The following is an 18,280-nucleotide window of genomic DNA, read 5'->3' as shown; positions in this document are numbered from 1 at the left end:
ATGCTCGTGCTCACTTTTTAAATGTGATTGTTGCTATGCCACGCGCCTAAAGCGCCAAGCGTCTCGAATCGGTAAATTGCACGAGGTAGACATAGTAAAGGTGTTTTAGGCCGCCTTTTTAGGATAGCGACCAATCGTTCCCTAGTGGTTTGAGCATCGAGCTTGTGTGCTAGGAGAGCCGGGTATGATGTCAAATGTCAGAATTCTGATTTCTTATATACATATACTTCAGTGCTTGTTCCCTTTATATATATATATATATATATATATTGACACGTGTACTTATCTTTATCGGGCGACCACGTTTCGCCGCTTAAACAACTGTAATCGCGCAGCGCGGAGCGCGCCTGCATGTATCCGAAGTTTCTGGAAAGTTATCGAGGCTTCTACCCGGCTTTCTGTTGTCGCCGAACCTTGTGTTATCTGATTTCATCGCGTAACGCGAATGGTGTAGAACTTTGTGGAAGGCACGCGGGTCCGAACGATTAGTCTGGAACATTCGACGACTGCTCTATAAGAGCCGACGCGCTTGACCCGCCGATCAGATTTCCGACGATCGCCGACCGTGTTCGCCGCTATCGTTGTGCTATAAGTGTAGCCTGTTTTTGTGGGCACAGGTTTGCCCAATAAAAGCTAGTTTTGTATTCCACCGTATCCCTGCTTTCTTTACCGTCACTACCACGTGACATCTGGTGGAGGTGCTTGTGCGTTCATGTACCGAACGCCCCCGCAAAGCCGCGATCCAAGCCCGAAGCCCGAGGACAAAACCAACGTCGCCCAAGAGCAGCGTACTAGCCGCCGACTGCAAGGACTGCCCCCAGAGCACGGACTTCTACCTGAGACGAGCAGAGAGATTGCCACCAAGTCCACCCCAATGGCAGCCCCAGCATCCCCCGTCGTGCTGCAGCAGCCCAGGGAGCCCCCCACGTTCCGCGGTTCAACATTCGAGGACCCGGAAACCTGGCTCGAGACGTACGAGAGGGTCGCTGCATTTAACAGTTGGAACAGCGACGACAAACTGCGACATGTCTTCTTCGCATTGGAAGACGCTGCCAGGACGTGGTTCGAGAATCGAGAAGCCACCTTAACGACTTGGGACCTGTTCCGAAGCGGCTTCTTGCAAACGTTTACAAGCGTCGTGCGAAAAGAGCGAGCCCAAGCACTACTATAAACCAGAGTGCAGCTGCCAAACGAGACAATCGCGATCTTCACGGAGGAGATGGCCCGCCTTTTCCGGCACGCCGACCCGGAAATGTCAGAGGAGAAAAAAGTCCGCTTCCTGATGCGGGGCGTCAAGCAAGAACTTTTCGCTGGACTTATTCGTAACCCGCCGAAGACCGTAGCTGAGTTTTCTGCAGAAGCATCGACGATCGAGAAAACTCTGGAGATGCGCACCCGGCAATATAACCGCCAGGGGCTCACGCCGCAGTACGCCATCCAAGGACTGGATTCCAGCGACCTTCAGGAGACCATCAGGGCCATTGTGCGCGAAGAACTGCGCAAGGTCCTGCCTTCGTCGCAGCCCCAAGTGGCTTCGATCGCCGACATCGTGAGAGAAGAGGTGCACCGATCGCTTGGAGTTCCCGAGCAGCAACCACAATTACCGCAGCCCCAGCCAGAAGCGATGACATACGCCGCCGTCGCACGCCGTCAAGGTCCCCCTCCGCGATCACGCCAGGGCCCTGCAACGACGCAATTCCGTCGTCCGCCGCCGCCGCCGCCAGCACGCCCACCCGTCGCCCAGCGCACCTACGCGAGGAAGACGGACATTTGGCGAGCCTCCGACCACCGCCCGCTCTGCTATCACTGCGGAGAAGCCGGCCATGTGTATCGCCGATGCCCATACCGGGAGATGGGACTGCGAGGTTTCGCCGTCAACGCTCCGCGCCCGCAGCAAGGTGAACGCCCTCGCGATATCGCCGACTACCTCGCCGCTACTCAGTGGAGCTCTCGACGACCGTCGCGTTCGCCATCACCAGGCCGCTACCTCTCGCCGCAGCGCCGACCATACACTGGCCCAGCCCGGGGCCAGTGTATGGCTAAAAGCAGCAACCGGTGGAGGTGCGGTTGCTGTTCGTCGAACTGACGAAGATCCTCCGCCGCCGACGAAGACGCCGAAGAAACCATCTCGACGACATAATAACGACACGCCGCCGTCCCGAGGAAGTCAGGAAGCCAAGACTACACCGACGAAAGACGATTTGACGACGCGACGTACCAACTTCAGTTCAACACGACGCAGCCGTGATCCGACGCCAAGACCTAACTGTAACGCAAGACAAAGAACCACCGACCTCGACGTGCTTCTCGACGGCCACGCAGTCACCGCCTTAGTAGACACAGGAGCCGATTACTCCGTCATGAGTGGACCCATCGCCGCCCAGTTGAGGAAAGTTAAGGCTGCATTGGAAGGCCCTCAAATTCGGACCGCTGGAGGGCACCTAATTACGCCGACTGGGATCTGCACGGCAAGAATTACCGTTCATGACCGGACTTACCCTGCCACCTTCGTTGTCCTCCAACAGTGTTCACGAGACGTCATTCTCGGCATGGACTACCTGAATCAACATGGCGCAGTCATCGACCTGAAGTCGAAATCGATAACGCTGTCACAAGATCAAGCGATAGCGCCGGAGAGCTGTCGTAGTCACCACGCCTTGAGTGTGCTCGAAGATGAAGTGACCATCCCGCCGCGCTCCAGCATTATTATTTCCGTCGGCACTGAAACACCCGCTGACGTAGAAGGCGTCATCGAGGGCGACCAACATCTACTGCTCGACCGTGAAATTTGCGTCGCAAGAGGGATCGCTCGACTCCACGGAGGGCAAGTGGAAGTTATGCTAACCAACTTCAGCCAAGAGTTCAAGCACATCAACAAGATTTCTGAAGTGAAGGCGCTAAAAAGACGGAGGACAAAGAAGAAACACACACACACAGGCGCCCTGTGTGTGTGCGTTTCTTCTTTGTCCTCCGTCTTTTTAGCGCTTTCACTTCAGAAATCATGCTTAACCAACACGCCCAACTATCCATCCTAACATCAACAAGGGCACGACAATCGCATACATCGAGGAAATTGTGGAAACCAGCAATGCCTTTGTCCTCTCGGATTCAGCCGCATCTACCCCGATGAGCATTGTCCCCGAACCAGACTTCGACGTGAATCCAAGTCTTCCTATGAGTAAGCAGCAACAGATCAGAAGTCTTCTCCGACGATACAAAGACTGCTTTTCGACGTCATCGAGGATTCGACAAACACCAGTTGCAAAGCATCGCATAATAACCGAAGAGAGCGCTCGACCACTCCGCCAGAGCCCTTACCGAGTTTCGACGCGAGAACGGGAAGCTGTTAGGCAACAAGTCGACGAAATGCTGCGCGACGACATCATCCAGCCGTCGAAAAGCCCGTGGGCCTCTCCTGTAATCCTGGTGAAGAAAAAGGACGGAGCCCTACGCTTCTGCGTCGATTATCGTCGACTGAACAAGATCACGAAGAAGGATGTGTACCCCCTTCAACGGATAGACGACGCATTGGATCGGCTCTGCAACGCTAAATACTTCTCGTCGATGGACCTCAAGTCTGGCTACTGGCAAATAGAAGTCGACGAGAGAGATCGCGAAAAGACTGCCTTCATCACGCCAGACGGCCTGTACGAGTTCAAGGTCATGCCATTCGGACTGTGCTCGGCGCCTGCAACGTTTCAGCGCGTCATGGACACGGTGTTAGCCGGACTGAAGTGGCAGACGTGCCTTGTTTACCTGGATGACGTCGTTGTCTTCGCCGGAAATTTCGACGATCACCTTAGGCGGCTTGCGACAGTGTTAGAAGCCATCAAGTCATCAGGGCTCACTCTGAAGCCGGAAAAGTGCCGCTTCGCTTACGATGAGCTTTTGTTCCTAGGCCACGTGATCAGCAAATCAGGAGTACGCCCCGACCCACAGAAGACAGCTGCCATCTCAAAGTTCCCGCAGCCAACCGACAAGAAGGCAGTGCGCAGATTCCTTGGCATGTGTGCCTACTATAGGCGCTTTGTCAAGGACTTCTCACGCATCGCGGAGCCGCTAACACATCTAACCAAATGTGATGTCGCGTTCAAGTGGGAAACGCCGCAGGCCAAGGCATTTCAAAAACTCAAACGTCGCATGCAGTCGCCGCCGGTACTTGCACATTTCGACGAGGACGCCGATACCGAAATCCACACTGACGCCAGTAGCCTAGGCCTCGGTGCCGTCCTAGTCCAGAGGAAAGAAGGACTTGAAAGGGTGATATCGTATGCTAGCCGTTCGCTGTCAAAAGCGGAAAGCTACTATTCTACGACTGAAAAGGAATGCCTCGCCATCGTTCGGGCTATAGCTAAATTCCGCCCTTACCTCTATGGCAGGCCATTCAAAGTCGTCAGTGACCATCATGCATTGTGTTGGCTAGCTAACTTAAAGGACCCTTCAGGACGACTGGCGCGGTGGAGCCTCAGACTACAAGAATATGACGTCACGGTAATATACAAGTCCGGAAGAAAACACTCCGACGCCGACTGCTTATCGCGTGCCCCCATCGATCCCCCGCCGCAACACGACGAGGACGACGAATCCTTCCTTGGGATAATACGCGGAAGACTTCACTAAACAGCAACGAGCAGACCCGGAGCTAAAAGGCCTCGTCGAGTATTTGGAAGGAAACACCGACGTTGTCCCTAGGGCATTTAAGCGCGGGTTGTCGTCGTTCATGCTACAAAACAACCTGCTCGTGAAGAAGAACTTCTCACCAGTCCGTGCCAGCTACCTTCTCGTTGTACCGTCAGCGCTGCGTCCAGAAATACTGCACGCCCTACACGACGACCCAACCGCTGGGCACCTCGGATTCTCCCGGACGCTGTCGAGAATATAGGAAAGGTATTACTGGCCGCGTCTGACCGCCGACGTCGCCCGTTACGTCAAGACATGCCGAGACTGTCAACGACGCAAGACACCACCGACAAGGCCTGCAGGATTACTACAGCCGATCGAACCTCCTCGCCGACCATTCCAGCAGATTGGGATGGATTTGTTGGGGCCGTTTCCGATATCAACATCCGGGAATAAGTGGATCGTCGTGGGGACGGACTATCTCACCCGCTTTGCTGAAACTAAAGCTCTACCAAAAGGCAGCGCAGCCGAAGTGGCGAAATTTTTCGTCGAGAACATCCTGCTGCGACATGGTGCCCCAGAAGTCCTCATCACCGGTAGAGGAACGGCTTTTACAGCAGAGCTCACCCAAGCCATTCTGCAGTACAGCCAGACAAGCCACAGGAGGACAACTGCTTACCATCCGCAGACGAATGGTCTCACGGAGCGCCTGAACAAGACCCTCGCCGACATGCTAGCAATGTACGTCGACGTCGAACACAAGACGTGGGACGCGATCCTGCCGTACGTAACCTTTGCGTACAACACGGCGGTGCAAGAAACAACACAGATCACGCCGTTTAAGCTGGTTTACGGCAGGAACCCGACGACGACGCTTGACGCCATGCTGCCGCACGTAACTGACAAAGAGAATGTTGACGTCGCTAGCTATCTCCAGCGCGCCGAAGAAGCCCGACAGCTCGCCCGCCTGCGAATCAAGAGCCAGCAGAGGACCGACAGCCGACACTACAACCTCCGACGACGCTTCGTCGAGTACCAGCCTGGCGACCGTGCTTGGGTCTGGACCCCGATACGCCGACGATGACTCAGTGAGAAACTACTCCGACGCTATTTCGGACCCTACAAGGTCATCCGACGTATTGGCGCTCTGGACTATGAGGTCGTGCCAGACGGCATTTCGCATTCACAGCGGCGCCACGCACGATCTGAAGTGGTCCACGTGGTGCGCCTTAAACCCTTTTACGGACGCTGACGAACTTCGTCAGTTTTGTTCTTTTCTTTGCTTCGAGTGTTTTTGTTTATTACCTTCGTTTGTTTGCAGCATCGGGTCGATGCTTTTTTAAGAGGGGGTATTGACGCGTGTACTTATCTTTATCGGGCGACCACGTTTCGCCGCTTAAACAACTGTAATCGCGCAGCGCGGAACGCGCCTGCATGTATCCGAAGTTTCTGGAAAGTTATCGCGGCTTCTACCCGGCTTTCTGTTGTCGCCGAACCTTGTGTTATCTGATTTCATCGCGTAACGCGAATGGTGTAGAACTTTGTGGAAGGCACGCGGGTCCGAACGATTAGTCTGGAACATTCGACGACTGCTCTATAAGAGCCGACGCGCTTGACCCGCCGATCAGATTTCCGACGATCGCCGACCGTGTTCGCCGCTATCGTTGTGCTATAAGTGTAGCCTGTTTTTGTGGGCACAGGTTCGCCCAATAAAAGCTAGTTTTGTATTCCACCGTATCCCTGCTTTCTTTACCGTCACTACCACGTGACAATATATATATATATATATATATATATATAGTGTACACGAAACCAACATGAGGGGAGGATAGAGCCAAAACAAGGCTACTATATTAAAAAAGGCAAGTCGACTTGTATGCTTCAAGGAACACTAAAGAGCAAATCTAAATCAGTGATTGATAAAGTGTTCTTGAGTAATTGCAGTTTCGATGATTTTGTGGTAATAGGTTGACTATTAGAAGAGAAAATCACGCCCAAAGTCTCAGTTTCGAAATTTGCACTGAAACCGCATGACTAGTGTGTCACTGTGACGTCACGCATGAGAAAACAGTTTTTCGAATTTGGCTGTTGTAGTTTGGTAAAACTTGTTAGAATTTCTTAAGCTCAGTGAGTGGTTCTCTTAAAATACAATGTGCTTCATTTTTTTTCTCCTTTCTTTTTTTTTTTCCTGCGAAGCATTCAACTAGAGCATTCGTGGCGCCATGGCTATAGCTCGCGCGGGAATTTCCAGCCGGCATCGCCACCAGTCTTTCATTCTCGCGTCTTTTCTGGCTTACGAAAGTGTCTTCTCGCGGTAAGCGTGACTGTTTTCGTGAGGTGAAAGAACAATTTCCTAACCCAGATCAAGTAACTTTGTCTCCCTGGGGGTGCCTTTAAGGCTTGCGCTACGGCTCTTCGAAGCGGTCGCTCTCGCGTACCTCCTGCACCAGGAGCAGTGGTGACATCGGTCCGGCTTGATGCGCTGGCACTCGGCACAGTAGCGGACGCAGCCGTCCGGGCCCAGCGTCAGGATGCCTCGCTTGTCGCCCAGCTCGTCCAGGTACAGCCGTCGCTCGTGGAAGTCTGTGAGCGCGTCGAGCCGCTGTTTCTCGTCGACGCTGACGCTGAAGTACGCCGGTATGCGCCCTGCGCCTGTTGACAAACCGTCAATATTTTGCATTTGCATCTATTCCAGCTTAAGTGCCCGTGGGCATCACATAAGGAAGGCAGGGGAGGGGGGGGGAGGCTCATAATGCAGTATATATGATTACACACTACCATTAATAGAAAGATACAACAGTATAGGATGCGTCAAAATACATTTGTAACTCTGACAGAAAAAGAACAATTAGTGTAAAACCGCTTTCGAGCTTGACAGGTAGCTAATTAGTATCGGAAGCGCACAAGAGCAATAATAATAAAAAAGGAATGAAAATAATTTATAGCAGTTATGGCCGAAAGCGTTTCCGTGTAGGCAAGAAGATGGCTTGTAAATATGTCGCTAGATTTTGAGTGGTCGTTGTAAGATACCGTGTTGTCAGGCACTGAATTCCGCAGTATACTAGCGTGGGGGAAGAACTGCTCGACCTTTGAGGCTTTCTATGGATTGATGTGAGATAAACGGGAAGATGTTCTCAGGAGAGGGTTTAAGAGAACGTGGTCGCGATTCTGTGGGATAATAAAATGAGTGACGAAGGCATAAACGGAGCCTATTCGACGTGACCAAAATCGTGATAGAGCCAGAGCGCATTTGTAATGCGGTAACACTGACTTGCCTAGCGGAACTGCAATGAGATGAACGACGCCGCGCAATTTAGCACGGCTTCTAAAGTCTCCAGAAAGATAGGCCTGTGAGGGATGCCACAGGCATGCTTTGTATTCGAGCTTGGGTCGAACGTACGTTAGGTATGCCAGTTTCTTTCTTTTCTTTTTCATTGTCGTTATTTCAGGAGATGATGTTTTAAGATTACGGCGTAAGCATCCTAGTGTGCGATAAACATCAGAGCAGATGGTTCGAATATGAATGCTTCATACTAGTGACGGCGTCAGGGAGAACCCTATGCACTTTAAATATTCAGTTGATTAAGGTGGCACTGAATAAATGTAATACACGTGATGTTTGATAATATGTTTGGGTGAGAACGATGCGCATTTCTATTTTTAGAGATTTAGCGGCATGGAGCGATTTCTCGCACCATGTAGCGATTACGCCGACGTCTCGTCGGAGGGCTATTCTGTTATCAGGCGTGCAAGTTACGGTATAGATAACGCAATCGTCCCCGAAAAGTCTTGTTTGTGCGCTTACGTTTCTTGAGAGGTCATCGATGTTGGTCAAAAATTATTAGTGGCGATAGGCCTGCGCCTTGTGGAGCACCCGACCTCAGGCCAGTAAAAAGTTACTTAGGTTTATTGGCGGCAATAAAGTGGGCGCGACCTTCTTGGAAATATGCAATCCATCTTAGTAAACTTGTACCAATGCCAATGAAGCGTAGCTTTATTAGTGGATTACCATGGGGATACACGATCGAAGGTTTTTGAGTAGTAAGAAAAAGAAACTGAGCCAATTCGGTAGCGGTGATCCATGAACTGTGCTGGTCATGGGTGAACGCAGCTAGTCGCATTTCACAAGAAAGGTGCTTGCGGACTTAGCCGTGTTCGTGCGGGTAAAGGAACTTGCTATATTAAACATGTTCTCTTATGCTGGACATTGTAATATGCTCTGGAATTTCGGAAATTACTCAAGGAAAACGGGCGCTAGTTAGCAACAGATTCATGATTACCTGACTTAAATATGCTTTTTGTATATTTGGCATGGAATCTTAGTAGACCACGTGAGCGTATTTCTTAGTAGTTTGTTGACGTCGTCGCAGCCAGCCAGAGACAATAATTTGAGCCCACTTATTATTTTAAGCACAGATTCTGAGCTGATTCCAATGTCCATGGCATTAATGTCGATCAGAATGTTGGTAATGGTTCAGTTGGGGAGTCACTGAAATGTGAAAATGCTGACAAAAAAGTACTCGCTGGGTGCGGTAGCACATTTTTCAGAGTAAACTGGGCTGCCTTCCGAGCCAATGACCTGCAGCAGCATAGTTTTGATTTTAGTAAAAATTATGATCTTAATCTTTTCAGGGTCAGAATGCCGTATAGACAGCAAGCCGGAAGGAAAGAATTTGTATTTGAGCTTTCGTCATTTTTGGATTTAGACTGTCGCGCACGCGTGGTAACTGTCTCGTGATTCAGCGGCGTTACTTTTGCGAGCGGACCTTAACAGAGGCTTTTTTTCTGTCCCAGAGATATTTAGGCGCTAAACACGATTTATTGGCATCTACTGCCAGAGTTATGGTAGGTATGTATTTAGTTTTAAAGCTTAGTAACATGTTTTCATAAAGTTCTCCAGTTTCTACTCGGATAGCGTAAGTAGCAGGTATCTAGAGAAGTCATTGTAAATGAGTGCCAGTTTATCATTGATGTGGTCATAATCGCACTTGTAGTCGACAATATGTTTCATTGAGGGTGATCTAGTCTTAAGGGCAGTGAGACCGAAATAACAAGAAGACTGATTGCTAAGGCCTGCGAGTAACGTTACATTGGAAATGTAGTATGGATAGATCATGCGAAGAAAGTTTAGTGTGTTGTCGCCTCTGGTAGGGCAACTTACTGCTTGATGGAGGTTAGAGTGAGAGGTCAAGCATTCGGCAGCAACACTTGAGGCCACTTACATTCGCATTCCCACACGTAAGCATTTTAATTAGAATCCTTTGCTGAAGTGTTTTGGATTGATGTTTTCTAAATGCCTTAAAGTTCTTTCTGCTGCTTGGGTGCGCGTGTGTGCGTATACTGGGTGCTCAAAATTACGCTTTATTGTTTTCTTAAAATTACGCACTGGGAGGCATGCGAAGACCATCTGCGCAAACAAGTTATGTGGCCAGGGGGGCACAAAGTGAGATTACAATGGTCGCTGTCAGCAGTCCAGTTTACTAAAACTGAATAATTAACATTTTATTTACTGCAGTAAGTGTGTATCTTTGCATTCACAAATTAGAGGCAGTTGTGTTTCTACACAGTTTCACTTGGAATAATTCTTCTAGCATGTCTGCGCTCCGACATATCCGACTCCAAATTTTAATTGTCGTTCGCATGAATACGCATGCAAGAGAGTAAAATTCCTCCCTGATGTGACGCGGTTCTCGCATGCGGCGTTTAGTACGGCCTTTAAGAACCACCCGAAGAGACGCAACTCTTCATGTGGTTCCGCATAGAGTCGCTGGCGTTTGGCGGCTTTCTCCCGGTTGCGAACCTTGGGATCAGCGCGGCGACGACACTTGGCTTCCGCCTCGCTGATGCGAACGCTTGGATCTGATTGTCGAGGGATACGCATGGCTTCTGCATGCGGTTGCAGATGCACGGGGTCGGCCTTAGGGGCACGACGACGCTCGCGATTACGTTCCCGTACGGCAGCGTCTTCTTCTCTCTTGCGCTGCACCCGCGGCCTACCCATGGTGACGGCCGGGAATGCATTGCGGGACGCGCGTAATGCAATGCAGATATATGCAGTTCGTCTGGGTAGCGTGGCGTTTTCCCATTGGCCGAAAGCATGACAACGTTCCCATTGTTCTTATCGGTACAACTGCGGATGTAAACAGTAGTGTTCTACGCAGATGTGTAGGTTGGCTTTCCTGCAGTGCGTTTTCGGCGATCATGGATGAGTAAGTAAGACATAGAAAGCTTCGCTTTAAAAATTCCGCGTCGATCAGGGCAGCCGGCGTAAGGCGTTACAGCTAGCGTTCACGCCTCCGCCAAAAACCGAAACCGTGGTTCAGGTATTGTTGTCGACGGCTTGGAGTGCTACAATCTATTTGGCCACTGGGCTCTTTGTTAATACCCTGGTGACAAGCCCAATCTGGGTGACAGGAAGCATCACCATAGCATTAGGTTCCGCGACTTCCATTGGAGCCAACGTCTAATATTTTATGGCTACATGTTGTTTCAAGGAAACCCCATCCTCGTAGTACTTTTCTTCACTATACTTTTCAATATAACTTTCAGAATGCTTCGCAGCCTCGGCGATAAAGAAAAGACATGAAAGCGTTTGACGTAAAGAGTAAATCTTATTTTCTAAATACAATGTACACTTATCAAATTTTGTGGAAAAGCTTGTATTTGTAGCCAGATGATGACTTATCTCGCTTATAATGGGCAGACTCCAATTTGCTTGCTTGTTTCTTTTTTTCATTTTTTGTTTCCTTGGTTTATTATTTGTGTTATTGCTGTTGCTGTTGGCCACCAACCGTATTTTTCTTTCTTCTTTGAGCCTGCCAGTTTTTCATCTAACTCGCTGCATTAACATTGAGAAAGGCGTCGCACATCGTTTCGCGTTATGCAAAAGTATAAATTGACTATCTTTTGTCCAAATATATTCGCGAGTTAAGTTGCAAATTGGCGCCTAATAAATGTTTATTGCTGAATTCCGAGCCATTATGAATACTTATTAACCTATTCAAACGGTTTCGAGCAACTATATTTTTGATCCGAAGTTGAACCTGAACCGACATGACTAATATGCGGAAGGCTGAATTATAACCTCAAATGAAACCGAAAGCTTTTCGGTTCGGCACCCTTGTTTAAACATGAAGGGGGAAGATTTCGTCTTCATTTTCTCAATTAAACAGCTTTCCTTCATCACGAAAGGAGAGCAGGTGGAGATACAAAATAACAAACTACAAGTGAAGCCTCATTCGTTGCACGCTGTCTAGGTCAAAAAGCATGCGAAATTTTGTGCTGACTGATGTTGAATTCCAATGGCGGAGTCGGAGCAGCTGACGGACTCCGCAAGCGAGCACTCGACTCTGGCGCAGAGCAACGCCTCCAGATCCGCGAGTGGAACACAACCTGCGCCGCCGGAGCAAGGCCGAAGCGGTAGTTCTATCACTGAGTTACCCAGGATACCTTGCGTGTTGTCATTTCCTTCCGCTGTTTCTCCCAGCACCGCCGCACCGGTCACTTGTCTCTTCAGCGCCGTTCACCTGTTGTTTCTTTAGAAGTGTGGAATGGATATCTCGCCAAGCGTGCAGCAGCTTTTGCTTCCTCGCGAGTCGTGACCGGTGGCGCCTCCCAGCAGACAAACGTGGTAAAGGAAATACGTCACGCAGAGTTCCGGTCCACTCCGCCGATTTTGGCGGAGCATCTTTTTCTGCTCCACGGAGTGACTCCCGCTCTGAATCCCCTCCGACTTTCTCATTGGAACACCTTACTCCCGCCCTCACTCTGCCATTGGAACAAACTTGCTCCGAAACGAGCAGAAAAACTTGCTCCGACTCCGCCATTGGAATTCAACATGAGTGAAGCAGTTCTGAGGCTTGAAATTTCGGCGTGGAAAGGCCGAACGTATAACCGATTATTTCAGGGGGAAGAAGGACGTTGTTAACCGCGGCTTCCGCAGATTGGGGCTGCATAGGTGCCCGCCTGTGTGTCTTCGCGTTGACGTACATTGCTTGCCATTACGATAGGCCACCTCCTCTCTTCTGTCAAACTCCAACATGTGTTGCTGGATGAAGCAGAATTATCCGTAAAAACTTGCACTATAACATAGTGCTCCTGTCATTTTTAAATATGCAGATAAAATCGTGAATCCTAGGTGAAGACTTTTCCATACCAAAGCGTGTTTAGTTTAAACTCAGCGTAAAATAAACGAGACTGTACTGCACTGTGATTAAGCACTAACAATAACGCGCATGATGCGTTTGGATAGAACAGGACTTTCATAAGTAAGGCTTAAGACGGCTGCAAGTTGGTGCTGGTTTATCACACTATTGTCCTATTGGCATCGCACGAGAAAGCGCGAATATAAATAGATTTTAATTTTAAGAAAGACAGAAGCAAGCAAGGCCCGCCAAGTTGCGCTGCTCGTGTGCACCACCGTGTGCAGCTGAAGCCATCACGTAGGCGCCAAGGCAAAAAAAAAAAAAATCAAGAAAGCATAGAGACAGTGATGCTTCACTCCGTGAACGCGGGTAAAGCGCAAGCGCATGGGTGCTATAGCGCAGACCAAGCTATCTACCTTCGTTGTGCCTAGATGCTGCTGTGCCGTACAACCAGCCCGGATTCCGAATCTACAAGATGCAGAATTTATCCTGCGAACGCCCTTTGGACAAACCCGGGGCTGCGGCGAAAGGCGCAGGGCCCTAACGCTTCCTTGACAAAGTCAAGATGCTGCGCCGCCAGGCACCGGCGTCCTGTGGAGGTGCATCGGCGAGCGATATGTCCAAATGTGCAACAAAGTGCTAGAGAGCCCAGCGCCGTAATTCATTTCCCCTGGAGGTCACCGCGCGCGGCAAATTTGAAACGGGTGGCTAGCGCGGTCGCTGGTTGGAACTCTTGGACGACCGAGTGCTGGCTTTGTAATGGGCCATTTGAGTGACAATCGTTTCTCGGGGCTTTATAAGCCCCGGCGCCGCCGCCTGGAGAACCGGATCCACCGAACCACCGTGAGCCGAGTGCCGCTCTCGAGTGGAGTGAGATGTGTTACGCGTTGGAGTCTCGCCGGACGTAGCCGTGCGGGAACAGTCGCGTTTGCTGTTAGCTCTCGGCCCTCGTGGCGATCCGATCTTGCCCTGTATAATGACCTGTATATAGTGTATAAAGTCCCTTTTGTTATTCTCACCGACGCCTGACTCCGAGTCAGGCGTCGGTGAGAATAACAAAAGGGACCACCTCAAAGTCGCAACAGTAGATGGCAGCGACGGGATTGACCGGCACCGGCTACCTAGGCGCGGTGAGTGCCTGAAGTTTACCTCAAACACCAGAATTTCTATGACACAGGTTATAGTAGCTTATGGAAGGATTTAGTGTTGCATTGTGTTAACCTTGTGTGTTTCAAGCCTAGTTAGAATGTTTTGAAAACCAGGGGATGTTGAGAGGGTAAACAGGGCAGTGCGTGAAATACTTGCGGATGTCTTACTAGTAGCGTTATAGTAGCGTACGGCAGGTATATTCAAAAATGGTAAACGGCAGGAGGACAGTGTGAATGATGGAGAAGTACAAGGTCAAAGAACTTCTCCAAATTTGTGACGAGTTTGGCATTGAGTTGGGCTCAACAAAAAGAAAGAATGCGATCCTTGAGGTCATGAGGACTGGGTACGTAACGGCTGAGGAAGCCGAAGAGGCCTGGGCGGATATCAATGAACGTCGGAAGCGGCAGGCACAAAAGGAACGTCGCGATGAGGAAAAGAGGGAGAAGGAACGTTGCGAGGAGGAAAAGAAAGAGAAGGAGCGTCGCGAGCACGAGCTTAAAATGAAAGAGTTGGAGACCCGAAATAGCTCGCCGGCGCCTAGTCTCACTTCTAACGGTCCCACAATACGCGATGAACTTCCACCCTTTGTCGTCGGAGAGCATATGGCCAAATACCTCATGAAATTTGAGCCCGTGTGCGAACGGCATGGCACTGAGCGATCCCTCTGGGCACAGAATCTGTTAGCCTTGCTTCCTGGAGAGGCATCGGACGTAACAACTTGCTTATCGAAAGAGGCGTTTGAGAGCTACAGTGATGTGAAGGAAGCGCTACTGCAGAAGTACAAATTGTCGCCCGAAGATTTCCGGCAGAGGTTCCCGTATGCAAAACAGGGCAGGGAGTCGAATGTTGACTTCGCGTTTCGTCTAAAAGCCGACCTGGTGGAATGGCTGAAGGGCGAAGAGGTTTACGACGACCGCGACAAAATCGTCGAATGCATCGCGTTGGAGCAGTTCTACCGTTGCATTGATGAGGATGTCAGACTCTGGCTGCAAGATAGGCTAAAGGAGGTTAAGCTAAACAAGGCAGCAGAGTTAGCGCAAGGGTATTACACCCGCCGCAGCGTGCACAGCAAGGCAGTGCACGTAGAAAAAGCAGATAGGAGAGATGGGTTTTCCGGGAAGCCCGACGATAGGAAGCAAATCACGCCTCGCGAGTTTCGGAAAGACGAGTCCCTTACCAAAGAAACTGTAAGGGAAGGACAGAATGCATCTCAGAATGATAGCGATGGTCCCAAGCCATGAAACGATACGACGCGTTCTCTTGAAAAACGGAAACCGTTAACCTACTACAATTGCAAAAAGCAAGGACACATCGCTGCGAAGTGCCCAGGGAAAATTTCTTTTGCAACACTGCAGGAAACTAACAAAAACATACGACTATTGGAGCCATATATGCAGGAAATTAAGGTAAACAGCAAAAAGTGCAGAGCACTTCGAGACTCGGCAGCAACTATGGACGTTGTCCACCCGTCTTTCGTCTCCACGTGTGATTTTACGGGAGAGTGCGCTTGGATACGGCAAGTGGCCGAGGAGGACAGTGTCTGTTTACCGATCGCGACGGTTATCATGGAAGGAGAGTTTGGGAAACTTAACACAGAAGCCGCTGTGCCTGCCGCCCTCCAGGAGCACTTTCCCTACCTCTTCTCAAATAGCTCGGAGCAGCTGCTGAAGGATCAGGGCAAATCATTCTTTGCCGACGTGGCGTACATGGCCCTCACGCGATCCAAAGCGCGCCAGCTGTCGAGGGAACTTGAATTTGCGTCGGTGAGTGAACAGCGGTGCGGCACACGGACCGATCAAGGTAACTTGAGTGGCGAGCAGGCACAGGAGAGGCAGAGCTCGGAGGCTGGCCTGGGCGAGCGTGTCCTGGAAGTGACTGGGAGTGAAACGTACAGTGCTAGCCGCGATATGGACACGACGCCGCAGTTGGGCGACGCAGGCTCCACACTAGCTCCGGTCTCCGCTAGCTGGCAGGAGCTGGCTGCAGTCCAAAGGGAAACTCTGATTCGCGAGCAACAGGAACACTGTTCAATAGCAGATGTGATGAAGACCGTCAAACTGGGAGTGGAAAAAAATAGGGTTTGATTTTATGAGGAATCTGGCTTATTGTAGCACCGCTACACGGATAAGCAGGGTCGCAAATATGAGCAGCTTCTGATTCCTCGAAAATATCGCCGACAGTTACTGGAACTCGCGCACGAAAATGCGTGGGCAGGGCATCTCGGCTTAAAAAAGACCAAGGCTAGAATCGCTCAGGAGTTTGGATGGCCGTATTGTTGGAAGGATGTCGAACAATTCGTGCGCTCTTGCGACACCTGCCAGAGAGTCGGAAAATCCACTGACAAGTGGAAGGCGCCGATGAAGTTGGTGCCAGTCGTATCCGAGCCTTTTCAGCGACTAGTAATCGATATTGTAGGCCCTCTGCCAGAATCAACGAATGGTTGTAGGTATGTTCTGACCACCCTGTGTGTCGCGACCAAGTTCCCCGAGGCAGTACCTCTTAAGGAGCTAAGTCCCTCCCAGGTCGTGGACGCTCTGCTCTCAATGTTCGCACGCGTCGGGTTCCGTTCGGAGATTCAGTGCGACAATGGCAGCGTCTTCACCAGCGGCCTAACTTCTACTTTTTTGGAAGGATACAGCATTAAAGTAGTGCACAGTTCCATCCATCACCTGCAATCTAACCCAGTAGAGCGGATGCACTCGGTGCTGAAGCGAATATTGAGAGCCCTGTGCTTTGAGCGTCACTGTGACTGGGAGGCCTGCATTTCTGCCGCTATGTTCGCCTTGAGATCTGCTCCCCATGAGAGCACAGGCTTTAGCCCCGCGGAGCTTGTATATGGCCGGAGCCTAAGAACTTCGCTGCGCATGCTGCGAGAGTCTTGGGAAGGCAGTGACGACGACCCAAATGTAGTCTCGTACGACCTCGACCTCCTTGAGAGGCTCGGGAAAACCAAAGATATTGTAGAGAACCACATGAAGGCGGCGAAAACCTTGTCAGAGGAATACTACAACAAATCATAAAAAAAAACGCACCTTCGAAGTAGGTAGCCAAGTGATGTTGCTGCGACCGTCGACAAAAAAAAAAAAAAAAAAAAAACAAGCTCGAGGTTCATTGGGAGGGGCCCGCAAAGGTTATTACCAAGCTTTCCGATACTAACTACGAAGTTAAATTAGGGAGACAGCCCAAAAAAATTTGCCACAGGAACCTAATGAAACCCTACATTCAGCGTCACGCGATTATAAGCATGACGGTAAATGCTGCCATCGGCAGGCAGGTATGTAGGATAGGAAGGTATGTGGTTTAGAGCTAATGCTGGAACAGCCTCGTTGTCCGTTATAAGAAGGGAAGGTTGAACGCGAACGCAGATGCTCTAAGTCGTGCATTCTAGGCCACGCGTCTTTCAGTGACCTACTCGTTACTTACCTTCCCTTGCTTCGCGACAACCTGTCATGTTCGCAGGGAGGTAGGGAAAAAAAATGAATGAGCTCATTTGCTTCCTCAGTACTATGTTTTCGGTCCAAGTGATTTCAAGGGGACCATTCTATTTTTTCATTATTATTGCTGATTATTAATTGTTCCTGATATTTTGGTGTGTTGTTAATTTGAAATATGGTTGTTTGAGCCTTGTGTACCACATCGTACACCTGCCTCTTGTTGCAGCGGGAGTAAAAATGGGGATAGCAATTTAGTTAGGTTGATTTCGATTATGGCCTTGTCTGGTGTTTGAAGGGAGACAGAGGGCACTTGCTCGTGTTGGGTGTTGCCTTTTGCCGGTCGGTTTTGCAAGCTGCAGAACGACCAACCATGACTAGCGGCGAGAAGCAAGGGCATCGGAACGACCTGAGCGGAGCTGGTCGGGGTGCCTTGGCGACAACGCTGTGAGCAGAGCTCCTGTCCCGGCGAGTAGGACCTGGGCACGTGAAGTTACCTGGCGTCCGGACACTGGACGTGAACTTGGACGAGCCTGATGAACGTGCGCGCCTGGCATCCGAGCCACGTGGAGGCAGCTCGTCTTCCTGGCGCCTTATCTGATGGCGGGGATACTGTTGTGCCCGTACAACCAGCCCGGATTCCGAATGTACAAGATGCAGAATTTATCCTGCGAACGCCCTTTGGACAAACCCGGGGCTGCGCCGAAAGGCACAGCGCCCTAGCGCTCCCTTGACAAGGTTAAGATGCTGCTCCGCCAGGCACCGGCGTCCTGCGGAGGAGAATTGGCGAGCGACATGTCCAAACGTGCAACAAAGTGCTAGAGAGCCCGGCGCCGTATTTCCTTTCCCCTGGAGGTAACCGCGCGCGGCAAATTTGAAACGGGTGGCCAGCGCAGTCACTGGTTGGACCTCTCGGACGACCGTCGAGTGCTGGCT

The 18,280-nt window shown here is 50.5% G+C and overlaps 1 protein-coding gene across 1 annotated transcript in view; it reads right to left on the bottom strand.

Moving 5' to 3' along the window:
- LOC126523371 (palmitoyltransferase ZDHHC20-B-like) overlaps positions 1-18,280 on the bottom strand; it is a 41,329-nt gene that overhangs the window by 10,039 nt on the left and 13,010 nt on the right. Inside the window, exon 2 of the mRNA XM_050172004.1 lies at positions 7,059-7,266. Within this exon, the coding sequence (XP_050027961.1) occupies positions 7,059-7,266 (208 nt within the window). The remainder of the gene's footprint in view (positions 1-7,058; positions 7,267-18,280) is intronic.

Source organism: Dermacentor andersoni, chromosome 6 (assembly GCF_023375885.2).
Source record: "Dermacentor andersoni chromosome 6, qqDerAnde1_hic_scaffold, whole genome shotgun sequence".
Taxonomy (NCBI): Eukaryota; Metazoa; Arthropoda; class Arachnida; order Ixodida; family Ixodidae; genus Dermacentor; species Dermacentor andersoni.
This window is presented reverse-complemented; position numbering and strand designations above follow the sequence as displayed.